At 43.6% G+C, this 23,885-nt stretch overlaps 1 protein-coding gene across 1 annotated transcript in view; it reads right to left on the bottom strand.

The window, feature by feature from the left end:
- Positions 1-23,885, bottom strand: part of CTH (cystathionine gamma-lyase) — a 204,559-nt gene that overhangs the window by 15,752 nt on the left and 164,922 nt on the right. Inside the window, exons 8-10 of the mRNA XM_078668721.1 lie at positions 16,833-16,985; positions 16,162-16,283; positions 11,755-11,807 (exon numbers count right to left, since the gene is read on the bottom strand). Coding sequence (XP_078524847.1) covers positions 11,755-11,807; positions 16,162-16,283; positions 16,833-16,985 — 328 coding nt within the window. The remainder of the gene's footprint in view (positions 1-11,754; positions 11,808-16,161; positions 16,284-16,832; positions 16,986-23,885) is intronic.

Raw genomic sequence — 23,885 nt, forward strand, 5'->3', positions numbered from 1 at the left:
GGTATCTTTATGCTTTGGTGTTTATGTGCTCGTTTGGGGGAAATATATTTGTCTTTGTTTCCTGCTCGTGTTTGTCTGTACCTGCACCCATCCCCACCTCGCCACACATCAGACCTCTTTGAGGTTGTTAATCCCTCACTGCCAAAGGGCACAATGGAGCTTGGAAGTGTTCTTTTTTCATCTATACAGAGTGAGTATAAACTTGCGCATCTGTTATTATCGAGAGTGCTTACCTTGTCCCCAAAACACATATCGTTGTGAATATGGACTGATGAGAGTGAAATGTATTGCGGTGCTTTAGTAAAGTAATGCCATTATTCAGGTTGGTAAAAACCTGGCTTAGTGCAATGTGTTTAAACACCACAATGCATTAATTTTGTCGCTTTGTTTAATCCCCTACCTGCTGATTAAAAATGAGGGAAAATTGTTATAATAAAAAGAAAGCAGTTGCCTTTGTCTCAACGGTTGCAAAATTAATTTGGCTCGTGAGGTAATTATAACTGGACGAACAGTGGCCATCTCTCTTAATTCCCCTCCTTTGTGAGCTGGACCATCGCGGGGTGTTCCCTTCCATTTCCTGCTCCAGAATGACCAGTTGTGATTTGTTTCTCTGCAAAGAAGTGCTTGCTCCTGTTGTCTTTCGGCCATTGTGTAATCCTGAGTCGCAACTGTATTTTTTCTTGGCTCTTGAGGGAGGACCCATTGTGCCCTCGCAGGCCGCGCAACCCTTTGCTACAGCAGCTTGGCCCACAGAGGTTACCGTAAGTTGTGGAGCTGCCATGTGGGCGCTTTGTTGTGAGCTCCAGTACACACTGACGGGAGGCACATTGTTTTTATTCTTATTATAACTACATCAACGCGCCATGGAGACCAACTGGACTGCCTTCCTGTCCCAGATAAGGTCCCCTCGAGTGACAAGTCAATATTTGAAAATGAAATGCTTATTTTTTGTGGTGGTGAGGCAGCGCCCATATATTGCAGGAGAAGAAAATCTGAACTCTGTGATAGACCTTGGGAAATGGGCCACATCAGTACCTGCCTTTTTTAAGATGCTGTAAAATTGTTTTGTCTAACAGAAAGAAAATACAAGCCACTTTCTGGTTTCCTCTGCAGAACGTCTGCAGCCCTGTTTCCCATCTTTGACTACCCAAATAATAAAAGGTACAAGAGATCACGATTAATTAACCACACCTTTCAACTAGCTGTTCTTCTTCCAGACTATTGCAAAAAATGCAGCTTCTCAAAATAAGTTGGGGATCTTGAGAATAAGAGTAGACCCAGGTCTATACCTTATACAACCGTTTTAGTTATTAATTATCTTGTGCTGCCTCCATGCTGCCTCCTCCCCATGATATATCTGCCTTTTCTTAAACAATATCTTTAGTGAACAGTGGGTTTATGTGCATGCCCACCACGGTGATTTTTATTTTGTTATTTACACTCCTACCAAAATTATTTTATATTTAATTTAGTATCATCAGTAGCTCTACCCCACCCCAATCTACTCTATCTCACTCAACCCTATTCTATCTTACTCCACTCTAGCCCTACTCGACTGTACTCCACTCTTCCCCAGTCCACTGCACTCTTCCGCAATCTGCCCCACTCCACTTTACCCCCAATATATCCCATTCCACTCGACAATGATCTAGCCCACGCCAATCTAACCACTCCACTCCAATCCAATCCATCCCAGTCTAATCCAATATACCCCACTTCACCCCATCTACCCCAAGTCAACCTACCCCACTCCTCTATTTGAATCTACCCCATTTCAATCTACTACACTTCAATCCACCCCAATCCACTCCACTCCACTCTATTCTACAAAAATCTACCCTACTCTGTCCACTCCAACCTAATCCACACCACCCAAATTTACCCCAGACCACTCCAAATCTACCCCACCCTCTCCCAATCTACTTCACTCCAATCTACCCACTCCACTCCAATCTACCCCAATACATCTCACTCCATTCTACTCCACTCTACAACAATCTACCACACACCACCCTAATACACTCCACTCCAATCTACCCACACCACTCCAATCTACCCCTCAACACTCCAATCTACCTCCCACACGACTCTACCCGAATCCATTCAACCACAATCACCCCACTCTTCCCCAATCTACCCCACTCCCCTCCAATCCACCCCAATCCACCCACTCCATTCTACAGCACTCCACCCCAATCCAATCTACTCCACCCAACCCCAATCTGCCCCATTCAACCCACTTTATTCTACTCCACTCTACCCAGACTCCACTCTACACCAATCTACCTCACTCCACCCCAATCTACCCCATTCCACTTTACCCCAATCTACCCCACTGCAATCTACCCCATCCCACTAGCTTTTATCCATGCTTAACAGCAGCCACCCTGGTGTACATAACTGCTAAAACACATTGCCAAAGTCAATAGCTCTCGCATAGGCGAGACCCATGGCCAATGATAGTTGCTGAGTTGTTAGAGGGCCACAGGGCTAAGCTGCCACCAAATCTTTGTAATTCCACAACATGACTGTGGAGGAGTTTGCTGCATTAGCTGGAAGCATGCCTTTTTTGCGGTGGTGTTGGCCTGCTTGTACCCACTTGCATGGTACCCCCTGCTGATTAAGCCCCTACCATTTATTGAAACATGCTAGTGCCGTTCCCTGTGAATTACTCAATTAAGAAGCACATCTTGGGACTCCTTGCTAGTTTAGGCTCTCTTCTGCCCCTCACTAACCCACACTTACTCCTGCCTCACTGCATCATACCAGGCACAACTAGGACGCTTCTCTTCTAAACTACCCAGTATTTTGCTTACCCAATTTCCAGGCTCTTGCACTTTTCCCTTCTATGGATCTGGTTGCCTCTAGACTATTCTTCTGCAACACGGTCCTTAAGAACTTCCTGATTTTCTCAATATTCTATTCTATTTAGTCGTACTTAAGTAGTCACTCATATATTGCCTAAGTGTATTCCTTCAGCATCACATTCTTCCATCCTATCACTTGCATTGCCGACCTTTCATTCTGCTTTAAGCTGTGCATTTGTAGGTCTGTATCTGGATATGCAACGTACCGCTGTTTTATACGTATCATTGTTTTACTGTGCACCAATAATTCGGTTTATAACAGTTAGGAACTCCCTTGAGCCCTGTTCAGTTCATGCTACATAAACCCCCAAAACTAGAGAGGTCTTCGCCTGTTCCGATGAGTAGGCAATTCCCACAGAGGAATTATCTAGCTGTTTTTGTAGATTCCCCTATTGCCATCTCAACCCATGGCCCTTTGGCACCACTTTAATATAGACAATGATGGTTGGGGAGCTCAAGAAAAACATTCACTCTAGTTCACTCGAGGTCTAGTTGCAGGGTCCATTGACTACTGAGGTTCTGGCTATCAACAACATGATTATTTACCTGTACCATTACCAATGCCCTGTGGCAATATTCCACTGTGAGGACTAAATGTACTAGGTGGAAGGCTGGCTGTCACTACAGAACCGGATCACATTTGCACTGCATGTTTTCATCGCTCTGACCAGAGGACAGTTCGATCTGGCCACGTGAATGTAACTAGTTTTATAACACTAGGTTTGTAATGAATAATTATGCAAGGCAGCAGTAACCTCATGGAATCTTATTAGCATTTTACGCAGCTTCAGATATCAATGGCCTCAGTAGTGGCTCCTTTTCAGCCCTTGTAAATCTGGAAAGGGTCTACCATAAAACTCAAAATGCATTTATGATAAATTCTACACTCTGACTTTCCAAGTTTTCTTAAACTAACCAAAGTAGTGATGAAAACTCGGTGAGTTGGCTTTGTTTACCACGGCCTGTGCTCTCTGACGAACAGTACTTTGTAAGCTACATTCAGGACATCGCGTTACTAATATTAACAAGCAATTCTTATGTACACTTATGATAGTAAATGAAACAAAGCTGGCATAGAGTCCACTTTTAAAGCAGAAAGTGAAGAAACCGACAAGAAATTGTATTTTGACTCCTATTATTATAACATATGGGCTATTTTTTTCAGAATCTAAGTTGAAAACTAGAGACACTTTAACCCCTTGGCCGCTGGGGGGGTGGGAGGTGAGTGCGGTGCCGCCATGCTTGTGACGGAATCACGCCATCATGAGTCACGGGCGATCTGTGCTCATGATGGTGTGGTTCCGTCACAACCCCGCCCACTCACTAATTCGCCCACACAGGCGGGGAATCAGTGCCGTGTGGGCGGAGTGGGCGCAGCATGATGGCACCACGCCGTCATGAGCACATGCCGCCCGTGGCTCATGACGGCGTGGTTCCGTTATGAGCAGGGAAGGGGTTAAAAGTCTGTATACAAATACAAACGAAAGTAAACACAGCAACTCTGCCCTTGCATAATACATTACCCCTCTTATTTGCTAAAACGTTCATTTCTTTTTCCCGAGAAGATCAGCAGTAAACAATGTGGAAAGCCCCGGGATATTGCCACATTACTTAGAAGCTAAGTGCATGCAGTACTCTAGTTCCAGACGTCTTGTCACTTTCAGGTGGCTAGGTGTTCATTGAGGCATTAGACAACCTAGATATACAATATATGTAAAGACTTGGGGCGGTATTATACAGTGCTCCAGGGAAGTAACGGGCTTTTGCGTCCGCTTTGTGCATCCCTGGGGCACTTTGGTATTACAAAAGGGGCCGCAGATGCTTGTGTGGCTCCTTCTGTAATATTGAAAGCGCTGGCCTACATACAGCGCCTCATTTGAATGGGGCACACATTCCTTTGTCTCTGCGCCCACGCCCTATTACAGATGCAGGTTCAGAGTCAAAGAAGCTCTCAGGAGGCGCACTATGAGTGTATCCCCCGATAGCAGCCCTCTGGACCCACCAGACATCCCCTCGCAGGTAGGCGCAGTCACTCACTGCACCCACCTGCAAGGTGATCTCTTATCCCCTTTAAAAATGCAGGCGAGTTGCCGCCTGCACTGTGAAACACGGAGCAGCAGCTTCAAAGCTGCTCTGTATTTCTCTTGAATGAGCAGCCCCAAATGCAGGAAAAGTTTGCAGCTGCCCTGGGGGCAGCGCATTCTATGTAATAGGACGCACTTTCTCTGTTTGTGCCCAGTGTACCTGTTTTAAGGTGCGCCACAGCGCAAACAGGGAAAGTGCGCACTGTACATAATAGGGCCCTTGGCTGTGATTCATAAAATCACTTAAAATAACAGGAAGTACTACTACTATGGCTTTTTATGACGAAGTTTGGTGTGAATCTAATTACATTAAGAATGAGGACTTTCTTTGCCACATCAATGTCTTTACTTTAAATAAGTACTTTGGTGTTATGACCTCTCACACGGTGATGCCATGTATGGTACAACTTTAATAACATTACCTCCAAAACACACAGGTATGGCAGTTACATCCGCCCCCTTCATTGGTCTCCAACAATAATTCAATTTAAATCAGTACGTGGCAAAGTAACCCTGGACTTATTCTTAGTAAAACTATAAAGTTTATCGGTGAGCAGGGCTAACGAAAGGACTGAATGTGCTCACAAGTGCACCCTGTTCTTCTAAGAATAGCATGACCTATATTTATTTGACATTTCCTTAATGGTAACTGGAAAATAATGGCCTTACCTGTAGATCTGAAAATGGCCACGAAGCAATTCTCCTTTCTAACTAATGCAGCTCATTCAGAGGGTTTAATATGATTCTGTTTCTGAGTTCAATCTGAGGAGATGAATTCCAAAGTAATAAATCTTGGGGTTCTATACATAACCTTTTTCACGGATCTTTAATGTCTTGAAATGCAGGTTTTTATCTCGGATATGCTTTGTTTTTTTAAAGGGCGATATCTCTTCCTAATTCTATTTCTAATCCTAAGTGTTCTATTTTCTTTAAAGTTGCTCTTTTTATAACCCAAACACTATGTTAGCCTAATATAATGGTAACACTTACCCTATCTCTATCTTTCCGTAAACCAAGCCCTGACACCAGCCTTAAAGCGGTCACCTACCACTGAGGAAGACACAGAACTTAGAAATTAAAAGATCATACAGAGCTCAAGCTGTCCCTCCCTTTCCAGAGAAAGCTGCCATAGTCACTCATGGGAAGGGTGTCTCAGTAAAATGATATTGCTTATTTCTACCACTGTGCCTCTAACCTTTTCAGGTTGTGACATGTTTATTGCCCAGGTTTGTGTTCCACAGAACTGACAAAATACTGACTGCCATTCTGTGCCGTAGATCGCGACCCAGGATGAGGCTCAGCACTCCGAAGCTTTCTTATGAAAAGTGGGACTTGGCCCTCCCAGACTTTGAATATTACTATATGGCAGCTCTGACGCAATATTTGCTGCTGTGGAGAGACGAGTACACGAACAGAGAGTGTAGCCTTCTGGCAGAGTGCTATCCTTTGGGTGTTCTGGGAATTATGTATCTGGTGCTGAAGGTAGGCCAGGAAGTCACCTACCTTGTGTTATTGATGTCTCAGATCTGGGATATGTATTTTAAACGTGGTTGGTGGGGTCACCATTTCCTTTCAAATATGGGAAACCCATTCATCCACAAGCTTAATGGAGGTTGCAAGGAACTAGGTGATCTCTATGAGTGAGATTTGAGGGAGGCTAGACAGAAGTTCTTTGCAGGCTCAGATCAGTTTTTAACAGTTGCTAAAATGACTTCTGCAGCTCAGCGCTACTGGGGCAGATTTACAGGACATCCCCCGGAATCAATCAAGCTGCAGATGATCATAGAACTTACAGATGGGGTGGATGGATCTTATCCCTATGTAGGGTGATGCTACAAGCCTGAATGCCAGGCCTTTGACGGTTATGCCAGGTGGGAGAGGGACTGAACTGCTCCATTTACAGATCCTGAGTGGACTCGAGTGTTTACAGCACCACAAGACTGTTTTTTAATAACACCCTTTTTGGCCTTATTCAGTTTAACAACTTGCATCAGGCTTGCCTCACTCCACAAACTCTTAGCAAATTATACCCGACTCAACTGGATGAACATCATGAACGTCACCGAAATGGGGCCCATTTTCTACATATGATTTGGGTATACCCAGTGGTTTCCCAATATTGTGCGATGTGGATGGAAGACTTGCCCATTGTTCAGAGGGTATGAAAGACTGTTCTTTAGCACACTGCATACTGAGACTACATCCCCTATATGAAAAGGGTAACATTTATGTTAAGTTTCTATCTTTATTATTAGTGCTCGCCAAACATAGGATCATGATCCACTTGATACAATCGCAGGGCCCCTTCATGCAACTGTCTATTAGGACGTTTCTGAGTGGTCCCTAGTGGAAGAATTCTGGATGAAGATGGTGCGAACAGATGAAAAGCTTCAAGATGATCTATAGGAATGGTGAGTGAGAACAGACATGGTCTTGGAGAGGGAAGGCAATCCTAACATGTCACAATCCTCCTAAACCTCACAAACTTACTGCTACTTCACTCCTAAGACAGCTTGGCTGTCCATGTATTCAGGTTAGAGCTTTATTGCATTTGTGCTCTTGTTTTGGTTCCAGGTTGATGGTATTAGCATTACATTATTTTACAACTGTGTTCTTTGATATGCAATAAAATACATATGTTTTTTGAAAAAAATATTGCAATCGTAAGGCTATTTAGCAGAGGCATCACTACCTTCCATTGCAATTTTACATGTGTTATGCTAAGATGTGACAGTCATTATAGCAATTTTGGCCAAACAGGTACTTTTTCAAAGCAACAGACTGGAGGCTACATTACACTAATGTCATTGGAATACAATATTAGACCCTGTAGGTCACTTAAGATCCAATGAATAACCCTGTTTTGTTATAACATATGAACAGTGAGGTCAATAACCTCAACTCTAAGAAAATACCATCTGAGACACAGAAAAATGTATTTGATGCAGTTCCTAAAATGTTTCATGCTGAAAACAAAGCAAAGCACTTCACATTTGAGGTTCCGGTTAAGCTCTGTGGTATCCGTGCTAGTCTTGATACGGGAGAGATCCTAACACTCAGGGAGACCAATCTAGTATCACCTTACATAACTAGCAGTGTAGAAACTCCAATTATCAATGAGCCCCTTCCATCCATAGTTTCTCCAATGGAACTTAATATAACGGCATTAAAAATTAGTTACCTTAATACACGCTCATTAGTAAAACAACAGCTGGAAATTTTTCAGTTTATTGATTCAGATAGACCCGATAGCCTACTTTTAACTGAAACAAGACTCTCCACCGAAACTGTCCCTGATGTTTTGGCAGCAATTCCTGAGAATTACTACATCCTTCAGGCTAACAGACCTCCGGGAAAAGCCGGAGGTGGGGTGGCTGCCATCATCCATCAGAACCTCCAGTTTACTACATTAGGGATCGCAGGTATCCCTTCTGTGGTCTTATACTTAAACTTGAATCCCCACAATCCTCTTTCATTTGTGCCTTATTTTATAGACCCCCCTAATCACATGCCGACTTTTTCAACTATTAGGCGATATGATCTCCCATTTAGCTATAAATCACGCCAGACTCCTAATAATTGGGGATTTCAATTACTGGCCTAATGATGCAAGAGAGAGCGTGAACTCCACTGAATTCACCGATCTCCTCACTGGAATGAATTGCACCCAGCATGTGAAGACTGCCTCTCATATAAAGGTACAGTAAAGGGGGTGGTGATGGACAGAGTATTCCGAATTAATGCAGAACACTCCTACCCAGTCAACAGATCAGGCTTGATCCATCACCGTTTTTTAGCTCACCACCCCCTTTTCTGTATCGTTTTTGGCCACTATAGGTGTGGCAGGGTATACTCAGACATGAGTCCCTTTCTCACTGCTCCATCAGGATTCAAGCAAGCCGGGCCGAAGAGGCTGAAATGCCAGAAACCGGTCCCCGGTAGCTTGTCTCCTTTCTGGTGAAGAATTGGCTTGGTAGTTTGGTCTGCCCTGTTCCCATGATGCACTGGGCCAGGGACAGACTAATTTGCATATAGCCAGGTTCTGAGCTGGGATGGGGTAGTGAGATAAATAACGGTGATGGATCAAGCCCTGATCTTTGGACTGGGTAAGAGTGGTCTGCTCAATTCAGACACTCTGTTCATCACCACCCCCTTTTCTGTATCTCATATAAAGGGGCACTCCTCATACCAAGTATGGACTTCCAACTTGGGTCTATCTGAATTTACTATCGTACCTCGTACTTGGTCAGATCACCATCTTATCACTTTTGTTATACCCATTACCCCACCTAGGAAAAATGCTCAGATAAAAAATAATCTGGCGAGAAATTGAAATCACGCTAATATGGGCGCATTTTGTTCTATACTCACAGCCACAGCTCCTACCCCTGAAGATTCCCTGCATACCCAGGCAGCAGATATTACAATCTGGCTTGAATCTGCTAGCAATCATATTGCCCCAGTCACGGAAATAAAGACTACGTGACCCCATGATGCCCAACGTTGGTTTTTCAATGAGCAAAAGTTTAAGAAAGCCGAACGTAATTGAAGACATGATTACTCCTTGGATAAAAGAGCCTTTTACTTCACCTTGCTCAAACATTATAAAAAAGCAATTCTCCAGACTAAGGCAGATTACTTCTCTGCAAAGATCGTTAACTCAGCAAACAAGTCTAAAGATATGTTCTCCATAGTTAATGAATTTACCAATCCAGACAGGGTTATAGCTAAACCTGCCCCCATACAATCTCTATGTGACTCGCTCAGTTCTTATTTCATTAAACACAATTATCCTGATTAAAACTAGCATTCCGCCAGCCTCCTCTGTTATAGCCCCTTTACCTCCCGGTGAAAATACATTTGTATTTAACCATATTCCCCCCTACTTCAAAGTAAATCTTCTTTGGTCTTCTAAAAAAAGTTAGCTCTGGCTCTCCCACTGATTGCTGCCCACCGCATATCCTTCTCGAGACTTTCCTTACTTGTCCCAAACCCCTCTTATCACTACTCAACAACTCGCTAAAATCTGGTATTGTCCCTGACACTTTTAAAAGTGCTGAGATCATCCTGATCCTGAAAAAACTCGGATCCATCGGTGCTCAGTAATTACCAGCCCATCTCTCTGCTGCCCTATCTCGGGAAAATCCTAGAAGCTAATATGGCAAATTGACTGAGCTCTTTCATTGAACAATCTCACTTCTTGGACTCTCATCAGGCGGGATTTAGGCCGGCACATTCAGGAGAGTCTGTCATCCTCGCAGTCATGGATGAACTCAGAGGGGGGATGGATAGAGGGCTTACCCAGGCCCTGGTACTCCTTGATCTGTCAGCTGCTTTTGACACGGTCGACCACAATATTCTGATCGACCGTGTCAGCAATGCCGGAGTACAGGCATGGCTTAGAGGTGAATTTCTTCCTTCCTCACAAATCGTTCCAGGCGGTTCGCCTGGTGAATTTTTCATCCCAGAAAATGAAACTGACATGTGGGGTCCCTCAGGGGTCCTCCCTCTCGCCCCTGCTGTTCAATCTATACTTATTCCCCCCTGATCTGGCCTCTGCGCAAGAGAAAGGTTGTCACTTTTAATTACGCTGACGACCTTCAGTTGGTATTTGATATCAGTCCTACCATTTCTTCAGCGCTCTCCATCCAATCCACATTACGATTTATTAGCGCCTGGATGAACGACACAAACTGAAATTAAACCCAGACAAAACTGAGCTCATCCTCACAGGTGGATCAGCTAACCCTTGGAACTCCAATTTTTTACCCCCTACTCTAGGTAGTCCCCCACTTCCTGCAACGTCCGTTAAGAGTTTAGGGATCATGATTAGCAACGATCTTTCCATGAAGGCTCAGATAAGCGCAGTGGTTTTAGCATGCTTCTTCCATCTTCGCAGAATTAGGAAGATTAGTAGATTCTTAACCACTGAGGCCCTAACCTTGACTGTCTTTGCCTTGGTAACGTCGCATATTGATTACGCCAACTTCTTTTACGTTGGCATCCGCGCATGTCAATCACAACGTTTGCAGCAGGTGCAAAATCACGCAGCCAGACTCAATGCCCACCAGCCTCTACGACATCACATTAAACCCCTACTGAGGAGCCTTCACAGGCTCTCGATGGCTAAACAATGTGCCTTTAAACTGGGATGCACCACATTCAAAGCCCTAATGGGGAATGGCCCTGCCTTCCTCTCTTCCAGGATTCAGCGCTATATCCCCTCTCGAATCTGAATTTGCTGACCACCCCCGTATTTAAACGTAAGACACATGGTGGGCTCGGATTCGCGGTATTGGCTCCACAGCTTTGGAATTCACTTCCTGTGGAAATTAGTCGCACAGCCTGTTACCATCAGTTCCGGAAACTACTTAAAACCTTTCTGTTCACTCAGGCATCACTGTCGCAGCTCCTCTCTTGCTCGCCATGAAACAGTTTGGTGTACGTGCGCTATACAAATTCATTTAACATAACATAACATTCTGAGATGCTGCTAGCACTCACAGTCAAAGCAACTCATCACAAGGTGTCCCTACAATGGCATGGCTCGCATAGGTGGACCACTGGTCCCATAATACCAAGCATAAAACATGTCTTTGTACCAAATGGTATTGCTATAACACACATAGATATTTAAAAACATCTAAAGTCAGACATTAACAACCTAAACTAAAGCTTTTATTACAAGGTCTCTAGAATCGTTAAAGCATTTATAAGTTTTGTTACAAATTAGATGGCAGTAAACAAATTATTTCACTGGGAAATTCATATTCAATGGATTGATAACTATAAAAATTGCTTACGGATGTTCTGCAAGGCTTTCATATCCCCCAAGGCTCTCAGCCAGCGCAAAAACCTGCAGTATGTAAATAAAAAAAAAGCAACACTTTGAATGGTGAAAAAATGACAAAGACAAATGTGCAGACGTAATTTACAAAGCTTAATAAAATTTCGCAACTTTAGTACATGAAAAGGCCAACAATATTTTGACCTAAATACTTTCAAAGTACCGGATTTAGTGTCAAAGCACACAAAAAAATAGCAGTTTATTTTAACTGGAAAGATAGTCGATAGTCGATCAAAGTAGCAAACAATAAACAAATGCTATGGTATATGTATGTTGTATCCATTTCGATAGTACAGTACATGTAATGGTGATAGCTTATACAAGAACTCCCAAACAAGCAATCTACATAACTCCTTAACTAAAGACACAGCTCATGTTGGCAGACTGTGGATATTTATTTATCCAACAACAAGGAATGCCATGAAAAAAACTTAGTCTGCGAAGCACAGAGTTGAACTAATCAGTTGGTGATCAGCAATTCATGGAATGTGGACAAGACTAACTTACTATTTCTCTTTTTTAGCAATAGATCCGCTGCAGCATTGTACTGTCTTTTTTCAGAGTGCACGCCGAATGGTTAACTCTTTTTGAGACTGGAGGTAACAAAAAAGCAGAAAACAAAGAGGGATACAGTAATTGTGCGCCTGCCCCCTTGCAAAACAAGTCCAATACCATTTTTCAGTCAGTGGGGGCTGACTCAATGGTCCCAGTTCACAAATTTCGCTGTGTGCTTTATTCTAAAGTATGTGTGCAACAAAAACATTTATGTACCTGAGTTACAGAACAGAATGGTGAGATTTTGCACTGCGTTACGCACATGTACAATTCTGTCAATACGGCAGAAAGCCAACTGGGTAATCTGCTTTCAGAGGCAAATAGTAGCTTGACATTTTTAGCAAAGTATGCGTGCGGGCGGAATTCAGATGAAGAAACCCATCATGCAACACTGTAGAACAAAAAGCATTGTGAAGCAAATAACTTCTCTCACCAAGAGATACATGGTTGATTGGGGTACCCTTGTTGCACGCTTCCACCCCACAAAGGTAAAGGGATACAAATCTCTCCCAGGTTTATCCCTACTGGGTGAGAACAACTAAGGAAGCCACAGTTTTACTGGATAGCTTAAATCGACAAAGCAGAAGATTCAACGCATTTTGAAAGGAGGAAAGTTGGGGAGGTTGACCTGAGCATCAATGTTCAGATATAAATAAAGAAACTGTTGTATGCAAGTAAACTAAGAAATACAGTTAAATAAATGAACTTAAAGATAGTAAGAAATTGGATTACTAGTTCAGGTGATTGAGAAGCTATCTCAAATAATACTCATAATCCTTGTTAAGATAAACCAGTAGAGCCACTAAATAAGCATGTTCTTAACCTTCTGTTAGCTTTCACAAAGGAGTCAGACTTAAATTAGAGGCAATGTATGAAGTATTTACGCAGCACACAAACAGTAAGAAAGTGAAAACACAGCACAAGAAAAATCCCAAATCAATTTAGAAAACAAGAGAATATTTTAATACATGAAATGACACCACAACAACAAAAAAATCCAATAAGCAGGATAGGAGATATTAATTCAAAATTTAAAATAGCACCAAAAAGTAGAAAGCATCCACTGCAGTTATCAGGTCCATATAAAGCAGACAAAAGTCAAAAGTTAAGGCCGACTACGATGGATGGTGGGATGCATACAGGGACCAGGTTCATCCAAGAGGACATTTTACCTTCTGACTTAGAAACTTTAATAGAGAAAAAGTGGTCATCAACGAGTTATCGACAGGGAAAACTGCAAGCTAGATCCAATGCAGGGCTCGACAATAGAGGATTGCTGAAGAGCGGGGTCCTGGTGCAGTCATCGACAGAGGCAGGAAAGCTCAGAGTGGTCACAGTCTGTGCCCATGAAGGCCTTGACAGGTTGCTGCTTGGCATCCATCCTGAGGATGCCAACTGGCAGTTCGACGTTGATTGATGCAGCTTTGACTGCAGTCTTGATCTCCAACAATTCTCCAGACAGAATATTGGCAAAAAGTTTCAAAATCCATATCTTGCAGTTAGAGGACAGTAGGAGTACACTTTAACACCAGCAAAGAGTCCAAGACCTGGGAGGCACCACTTGGTGTTAGGACTCACTCCAAAAAAAGAAGCCAGTAACAGAGTCCAGAGCAGGTCCAGTTGGTACTTGTGAACTGGGCAGTTCCAGGGAAAGGTCTCTGAAAGCTTGTTCTGTCCTGGAAGTTCAAAAGAAGAGGTCAGCAATTGACCCTTGTTTTTTTTTAGAGTTTTATATAGCGCGAACTAGCCCCGAGATATCGGGTATTAGAGAGCTTTACATGAGCATCAGTTTTGTTACATGGGGACACATTCAATTTTTGTTAGGCACGGGGAGATTACGTGATTTGCCCTTGGAGTAACTTCTGGGGTACTGGGTTCAAGGCAAGCAAGCCCAGTTGTCCTTCAGGTTCTTTAGAAAGCAGAGCAGTCTATTTTCAGATTCTTCACATGTATTGGAGTGTTTTTGAGGAGAGGTCTGTGGGGTCCACTTTAATGCCCAGTACCAGCCTGTGTGTGGGAGGCAAGCCTCTACACATTCCCTAAATCAGTTCCTCCCCGGACCTCTGGGTTTAGTGCCAGCCTGACTAGAGAGACAAACGGGAGATGTGCCTAGGTGTGAGTTTCATTTGTTAGTGACAAGCCAGGCATCCTTTGAAGCACAGGATTTGGGTGGGCACAGGCCCCATGCCATTCTTTCAAGATAGGAGTCCCCTCTCTACACTCATAGCCCGTTGTCCACTATCTAGGAACAAAACACATAACATCACAGGGGAGCCATCAGGGGCCAGGTGACAGCTGGACACTGACAGGAAAGCCTTTTTTCTTTTTGGCTGAAAAATGACAACTTTCTAAAAGTGTAATTTCCAAAACAGTCATATAAAGTCCGACTAGACCACAACGCTGGATTTTAAATTACTATTAAAATGAATCCTTCAAAAACTTTTCTAGCTACTCCTAAACGTATTTAATAGGTCACTCTAGCATGTATTAAAAGTAATAGTGTAAACCACGGTTAATCTATGGGAGAACCAGCCTTTCTACAGTCAAAATTAGATTTGGCATCTTTTTTTTACTGCCAGGACATGTAAATATTAAATATATGTCCTACTTTTTAAATACTATGCACACAGCTCTATGGGAGTTTGGGCCCACCTTAGCAGTGACTTCTAAGGATTAAAAAGGAAGGTTTAGCTCTGGCAAAAGGTTTATGTCTGTGGCAGGCCTGCAGACATTTCTTTGCAGGGCTACTGTAGTAGGTGGAACAGTGAGTGCTGCAGCCCACTAAGAGCATTTAATTTGCAAACCCTGTGACACCACATGCTATGGACTTTCAAGCAAATTAACTATGCTAATCGGATGTATACCAATTTCAACAGGTACGAAGCACTTTACTACTGGTTAGTATAGGTAAAGTACACAGACATTTATGGCCAACAAAAAGGGATTTACTAACAGAAGGCAAAAAATCTGGGGTGACCTTGCAAAAAGAGCAAATTTCCAACAAAGATCAACAACAAGCTTAAGAATAAAGAGAGGAGAAACCTGTAATAGGTAATATTTTACACTAACGATTACACTTGAACCAACGAGACAGATCTTCACTTTCAGGCAGTACGAATCCCTGGGAATTCCCTTGTGCATCCAAAGCAATACACTGGAGCTTTTACATTGGATTCTTCTACTTTTTCTACTTGTTGTTGTGAAGTTTTTGCATCGCTTTTACTGAAGCCCTGATTAAGTTTTCCATGAGAGAACGAAAAGCATTGGCGGAGCTTATTGTGGTGTTAACGTATGGGAAATACTAATTGGAAATAAAGACGTTTCATACAACAGGCGTGTTTTGGACTTCATTGCCTGGCGCACACCCGCATTTTCAGGATCTGGGACACAGAGGCATCACGTAACGGCTGGTGCCGGGGTATCAGTGCGCAGGACTTTTTGAATAGAGGAAACTGGTGTGAGGTGCAGAACCACAGTCCGCCGTTAAAGCGCTGTTTTGTTTATTGATTAATATTTAAAAATGGGCTAAAAGATAAAGAAATCCAGAAGTCCGAAATAACAGAAGAAAAACATAATAAGCAGATGGAATTTATTACACAGTGCATTCATAAATGCAAGGCCCAACTTCTTAACTGTGCTGTTGAAGCATGACATATTCAAGGAAGAACCACGTACATTAATGACATAGAGCTGGAACAACTGCCACAAGTGCAGACCTGTACAGCAAATCACGTTCTGCGTACAATACACACGTGAAACAGCATTTAAATGTCTGTGGGTTTCTTCACAGTAACACATCCAACCTTACCTTTAAGCTCTTCAGAAAGATCTTTGCATGTTCAAGATTGCCCTTGATGTAGAAAGTGATCATCCCTGGGCAACCAGTGCATTGACGCTTCATTATCTCATACTGAGGGTGTGATTTTAGACCTGAAATGAATCAACCATATTTAAAACTAATCAAGAAGTTAAGCCAAATGATAATATGAAGCATATACACCCACAAATTCTCCCGTCTCTACTACAATCAAAGTTTAGGTGCGTATTCCAACATTGAAATCTAATGGCTATTTTATGAAATGGGGGCTCAGGAAGACAATATATGAGAAGGTGCTTGCAAGCAATAACAAGTGACAAAGATGTGAGGTGTAGAAAAATAGTAGAATGAATCCCATTTTTGAAGCAGACGCAAAGTCATTAAAATACAATGGTGTCATAAGCAGACTAAAAAGTCTAAGGAAGCATAGATCTTGAAAACAAAATTAGAAAAGAATGGCACATTGCTTGAACCCACTTTTCCATGTAGTCTGGTGAAAGGTACGACAGAGCCCTCCCGACACACATCAAATCTATGATCGGAGGTCTCTGGGTGAAGACTCGACAGATGTACTCCTATTAAGTACATAACTAAATGGGCTTGTGCCCAATTACTGCCCATGACAAAACTATACCAGTCTTGTGAAATCATAAACCACTTACCAGGAAAAATAACTTTTTCCACACGAGGATCTGCTGCAAGAAAATTTGCAGCAGCCATGGCATTGGTAAAATGCTGCTTCATTCGAAGATGCAATGTCTTCAACCCCCGATTGCACAAAAAGCAATCAAAAGGAGAGGGGACTGCTCCGAGAGCTGCATAAAACAAATCCCAAGACAGGTCATTTCTGGCACAAAATAAAATTATTTCTTACCAAAAAACTGAAATTAAATAAGCAATTTACAAGGTGTGGATACATTAAAAATACATTCATACATCCATACATCAAATAGATTGTGTGCCACTTTGGCATTCAGTCCAGGAGGCGTGTCATTTATAAATATTTGTAAATATATATACTTTTCTAAGAACACCAGTAAATCTGTGTATAAATTCACACAAATCATTGAGGTCCTATGTAAGAACATGATACACCAGCTATTAGTATGCCCCAGGTAATATTTGCACCTTTTAAATGGGTTGAGTGCATTTTGAATGGCGTCACCGGATTCCCACCAGAGGAATAAATTACTGAGAAATGCCCAATACACTATAGAACCAACTAGCCCACTTTAGATACCAGAGGGTGCCAGGTGTATCACACCTACCAAATTATCTACTTAGGCCATGCTTTCCATGCCACCACTATGCAAGCCACACTGGGGTTTCATACAACCGAGATCATTCAATGATGTTGTATTTGCGGTCAATCAAGTTTTCTGTAAGGTTCATCTAATCAATCAGATTATGCACCTCTTGCACTGGTCTAAACTTTGCTGTGCATTTGCTCCAGGAAAAAAATGTAAAATACCCCTGCACTCTCCTCTTAAGTACATCCACTTGTTTTCCTCTTGAGATGTAGAGTGATCAGCCACTTTCGTGTTTCTTGTTACGAACGGTGCCACCTGACTTTTGGTAGTTATGTTACAGGTGTTGAGGTATGGGTGTACTCTTTGTGGCTAACACTCAGCATCACAAAAGACTAAGGTATCTGCACCCATTCTAGTAAAATAGGTTAAAAACCAGGGGGTACTATAGCCAGGTACTCTGACTTTCCATCAACTCAGCTAGCAAAAATTACCGATGAGCATTTGGACAACTCATACTCTCTCTACCGTACAAGACCCCTAAAGTAAGAAACAAGTTCATCAATTGCATGAACTAAGTCCCAAACTGGATGAAAGCCAACTGTCTCAAACTCAACACCAACAGGATATAAGTAGTATCTTCATAAAGAACACCTCGCCATGTGACTGCAACTGATACCTGTCAGTACTCGAACCCACATACACACCCAGCACCCGTGTCAGGAACTTTGGAATCACCAACAACAAACTGAGCATGACTGCACAAATTCCTGCATCTTTCTTCCACACCCTGAAGATACTGAGGAAGACTTTCAAATGGCTCACAAGCAAAACCAGAAAAAAAAACGAACTTACGCCCTAGTCACCAGCAACTTGGATTACGGGAACACCTCTATACCGGGATCACCAAGCAACTCACTAGAAGACCGCAAACCATCCAGAACCTGGCAGCCAGACTCAACCTCCCACACAGAACTAGCACCTCAGGGAGCTCCACTGGCTCTCGATTCACAAATACATTCATTGCAAACTCTTCACACACACATTCAAGAAGCTACACAACTTGGGCTTAAACTACCTGAACAGTTGCTTCTCCTTCCACTAACCACCCAGACACCACCACTCAACAGGATTGCTATTTGCACACATCCCATACATACACAGAACCAGATCAGGAGGATGTTCTGTTACACTGCTCCTAAAGCATGGAAGAACATCCCACACCACCTAAGGGCAAGATGCACACATACCTGTTCAGTGCCAGGGTACCCTCATGGGTGATAGTGCACTTTAACAATGCCCACAACATAACAAAGGGATGCTCTAAAAAACCCAGCCAGAGAAGCAGTAGTCACAAACCTAAATCCAGGAAAATGGCTTGCCACAAAAGAAGCTTGCTGCCAAGGAATTTAGCTTGCAGTGAAAGAAGGGTTGACACTACAATCTCCCCACACATGTGCACTTAGCCTATTCCCACATGCAGTGACGTGTTCCAAGGGCTGTTCGCAAGTCAACCAAGCTCCCAATCAAGGAACACATTCACAACACAGTTAACAACTAAGCGTGCTCGCTCTAGTCACAAGTGTTCCTAGAAATGATAGTTGAAGAAGGGAGCATTACAAAACAAGCTCCTTGAAGACGGAACAATCAAGATCTCAGATAAACCAAAAGTGCTACAGGGCCACCTAAGCAGCAGTTACGCATTATACAGTTATAACTTTAACTCCATATGAGTAAATAGGAATATTCAAGACATAAAGCCTTCAACACAGATATCATTGTGGCCAGGCGCTCAATCAATCACTTTACCAGCCATTGGTCACAAAGCCTTAGGGCTCATCATACAACCACTCCAAATCGGCAGTTTCTAGAAAAAACGATAGAGCTGATATGTCTTTCTATCGCTAAAGTTCATCTCATCCTAGATGTTTAACATTGTTTCTGTAACACAAATGTAGTGGTTTTCCAAGTTCACTCAGTAAGTGCACCTGCAACATTGTTTATTTTTTAACTAAACAGTTTCTTTATCATGTTGCACAAATATACAGAATATATCACACAAATAAATTTACAGTGCTATCACACAGTGTAACCAGCATGCAATCGCACAGTTAAAAGCTTGCAACAGGAGCCATAATCAGCAAGCCTGTGTCTCCAACAGAGTGGTGTAACATCCTTCTAGTAGCCCCATTACTCTTCCACATGTAAAAAGCAAGTAGAGGAGGAGACCTATTCACTCACTGAATCCACATTTGGCCCTTCCTGATCATCTGGCATACCCACTGTTTGGCTGTTTGGGTGTACATCTACCGTCAGATTTACTGGTGTCTGTCATGGGTGCACCAGCCCTTGTAAGCATTCCCCACCATCCCTACCGAAGACCAGCTCATTCACCCAGGAAATTGAGTGGGGGACTGTCTAAAACATCAATGATATTTCCCTTTTTCGACAGACTCAAGACCAAGTTGACACGCTAACGGAATTGACAAGAGGCCATCGACCTGGTTCAGTAACACATCCTTGAAAGCATGCATAAAGTCTGCCAAGATTGTGCTTATTCCCTTCACCACTTTTACCCAAAACTGCTGTGCAATAGGGCACCCGCTAGTGAAATCCTCCCCAGAGTGATCGAGGCACCCAGGCTCATGATCTATTTTAATAATTGTGTAAATAATTGGACAACCTGTTAACTTTTCTTTACAACCTGTAATGTACTTGTCGAAACCTGAAGTTGCTGTGTGATAGCAGACCCTCAATTATTCTTCTGTTACCCTTCCCTCAATACTAGCCTCCAATTATGCTTGGCCATATGTGTCAATCTAGCCTAGCTGATGTGGGGTGAAACCCTGAAACCAGTCCCAAAGTGCTTGTTTCTGGTAAAGGGAGGACCAGGCCTGGCAGTTCCGGCTGGGTTGTTCCCATGGGGAGCTGGGTCAAGACTGATTTGCATATGGCTGGGTTTAAACGGGAATAGCATGGGAAGCAAAAACAACTATGGATTTAGGCTCAGATCTTTGTACTGGGGTGAAGGTTTGCCATTGTTCATCATTCTGTCAACCAATTGTTCTTTTTAGATAGGGAATATGAAACAGCAGAAGCAGCAGATTGTGCAGAAGGCTATAAGTACTAGCAATAAAACTGCAACAGAACTTTGTAAAAAAAAAAAAAAGTGAAGTACCGGGATGTAAGTAGGCCAGTGACACAGGCGAGCAAGATCCTCTCTTCGAGTGCTCTCTATATCTGTCCAAGACACATGGTCATCAACATGAAGGTAGTAACCTTTCCTTCCTCTTTTCTTAGTGATAAAGCTACCACTATCAAACAGATATTATAAGGGTTTGATACCACCCACTCTCGAAATGGACATCGTATGCTGCCCAATTGCAGAAGAGAAATCCATAGCACAACTCTGCATCAGCGCATGGGGTCTATATGGTAATGTAATATCAAATAGTTGTATTGTTCACTTCCACTTATCAGCTGCACACTCACCAAGGAACTTTTTGAGAGTTCCTTACGGCCATTTTCAGAATTGTCAGGCCCTGATAAACAGTCTACATGCTGTTTTCCATCTTTATCATCCATTTGACCTATAGAAGACTTTAAATCCATTTAAGAGTGCTCATGGTGTCTTTCTTTCCAAGTATTCAGAGGCTTCCAGAGAGCATATTCTGCCTTCAAAACTGCCAACTCTATAGGAGATACTTCACTGCGATAAGTCGCTTTAAATACAACAGTGCCCGTCTGCAAAAACATTCATTTCTATTACGCCTGCACCCTAATTCAGTACTAGTGAAAACCAAGGGCCAACAGGCTCCTCCATCATTCTCTCCATGGAGCATGAAGGAGAATCAAGCTATGTGGCGGCCTGCACAGCCTGCAGGTGGTAGTCCCTGAGACAGCTGCACATTCACTATCCTCTTCTGCTTATTGTCTCCAGACTTAGGTGCGTGAACATTTTCAGGACCACTATATCCAACTTTACCAGGGGTGAATCCAGTGATGCACATGTTAACAAATTGCAGATTGTGTAATTGGTGGGAACTAAGTACAAGCAGAGCCTCTCATTGGACCAACATCAAATGATACCAGCCCAGAACAGCCAACCCCATACCAACTCCTTTTTACTGTGCACAGCAAAGCACATATTCCAAGTATGTGATTAAGCAAATGGCTGTGAAGCCATCAGTCGCACTGATGCTGATTAGGCATGTTGTGCAGCCGTTGACAGAGCATTCCACTTAAGGAGCACAGCATGCAGTCCACCAGCTAAGAAGCGCACACAGCTTAATACCATTTTTTACTCTAAAACATTTCTAGAACGCCAGCTCCCTTCAAAAGTACCACAGAGTTTAGTTTTGCCCAGTAAGCCTTTAGGCCAACATAAAGAGTCAATGAAGGAAGTCCTTATTACTTTGTGGTTGTTATCATAGGATTCTTGTTTTGCTAAAATTTGGAAGCTGGATTGTAATCCTTTGAGACAAAGTTCCAACTTCAATCACAGCAGAAACAATTGTTCTAAAGCTGCAAATAGACATAAACCATGTCCAGCAGTGACAGAGAGAAATGAAATCTGTCCAGATGTTGTGACCGTGCCCAAAACAGGCGCGGTTGGTACTCTAGACTGTGATTATTTATTTATTTATTTATTTATAAATTTATAAAGCGCCTGGTGACCCGGAGGCATCCCCGCGCTATAAAGTTACAACATCCAAGAGGAGGAGGGGACCGGATGACTATTTAGGGAATAGGAAAGTCTTTAGTTTTTTTCGGAATAGGGCGTGGGAGGGTTCTAGACGCAGGTGGCGAGGCAGTGCGTTCCACCCTGAAGAGGCTTTGACCGAGAAGCGGCGGCCGCCGGTACGAGCCTTCTTAAATTTAGGGACGATGGCCAGATGCTCATCGTCCGAGCGCAAAGACCTTGAGGCTTTGTAAGGGGCGACAAGGTCTTTCAGGGCGGCCGGGCCGGCACCATTAATGAGTTTATGACTGGTGCACATTGCTTTAAACTCAATTCGCTGGCGGACAGGGAGCCAGTGAAGGGCCTTGAGGGCCGGTTTGGCAGAGGCTCTAGGGGGGAGATCCATTATGAGCCTAGCCGCAGCGTTTTGTGCCCGTTGGAGTTTGGCGAGGGTGAACTCCGGTGCACCAAGGTAGACGGCATTGCTATAATCAAGTCTGGCTAGGATGAGCCCTTGAACCAGCAGCTTCCTGGAGAGCGGGGGGAGGAGGGGGAGGATCTTGCGGGTAGACCGCAAGAGGCCAAAGCATGTTCCAGAGGTCTTGGTCGCCTGGGTCTTCATGGTGAGGCTTGGTTCAAGCCAGACGCCTAGCGTTTTGACTTGGGTCTTAGGAGTGGGAATCTCGCCAAAGGTGTCTGGCCACACCGCGGCGGGGATTGAGGACCATTTGTTACCCAGGAGCATAATTTCGGTTTTGGCACCGTTCAATTTAAGGGAGGATTCGCACATCCAGGAAAAGATGTCCTGGAGACAGTTCCTCAGGCTGTCTGGATGTTTGTCTAGCTGGGAGAGGGAGACGACAAGTTGGGTGTCATCAGCATAGTTGACAACCTTGATCCCATAGGGGGTCACAACATCTTCCAGAGGGGCCATATAAACATTAAACAGGGTGGGACTAAGCGAGGACCCCTGCGGGACTCCGCATGTGAGTGGACGGGGGTCTGAGCGAGAGTTGCCGTCCCACACCTGAAAAGAACGGCCTGAAAGGAAGGAGTTAATCCAGGCGTGTGCTGAGCCCACAATTCCTGCTCTGGCCAGGCGATGTAGAAGGACACGGTGATCCACCGTATCAAAGGCGGCACTGAGGTCCAGGAGGATCACCGCCACTGATCCTCCTGAATCAAGAATGCGCCTTGATTCCTCAATGACGGAGAGGAGGGCTGTGTCCGTGCCCTGACCGGGCCGAAAGCCGGTTTGAGAGGGGCGCAGGATTTTGTTAGTCTCAAGGAATTGAGAAAGTTGGGAATTAACTAGTTTCTCTGCCATCTTGCTGATGCAGGGAAGGAGTGATATAGGTCTATAATTAGACATATCGTCAGGATTCAGGTGGGGTTTTTTTAACAGGGCTTTGACAACCGCGTTTTTCCAGCTGGGCGGCACTGTGCCTTGTCGCAAGGAGATGTTAATAAGATCCCTAATGGTGGTGACTATGCTGGGAGCGGCAGTTTTTAATATTCTAGCCGGGGCCGGGTCAAGAGGAGAGCCGCTTTTCATTTTGGCTAACGTGGAGGTGACCTCAATGAGAGAGGTTGCTCTGAAGGAGGACAGCCGCGGGCTGTTCGTGCAGACCTCAGTATCAGTGGGATTGAGGGGGGTAGTCATGGGAAGAGAGTCCAGTATACGCGAGATTTTAGAGTCGAAGAACGAGGCAAGGTCATTACTTCTGTCTGGAGGGGCATGGGGGGCGGTGGGGGCCATCGGAATGTTGAGGAGTTCTTTGACAATC

The sequence above is a fragment of the Lissotriton helveticus genome, chromosome 1_2 (genome assembly GCF_964261635.1).
Source record: "Lissotriton helveticus chromosome 1_2, aLisHel1.1, whole genome shotgun sequence".
Classification (NCBI taxonomy): domain Eukaryota; kingdom Metazoa; phylum Chordata; class Amphibia; order Caudata; family Salamandridae; genus Lissotriton; species Lissotriton helveticus.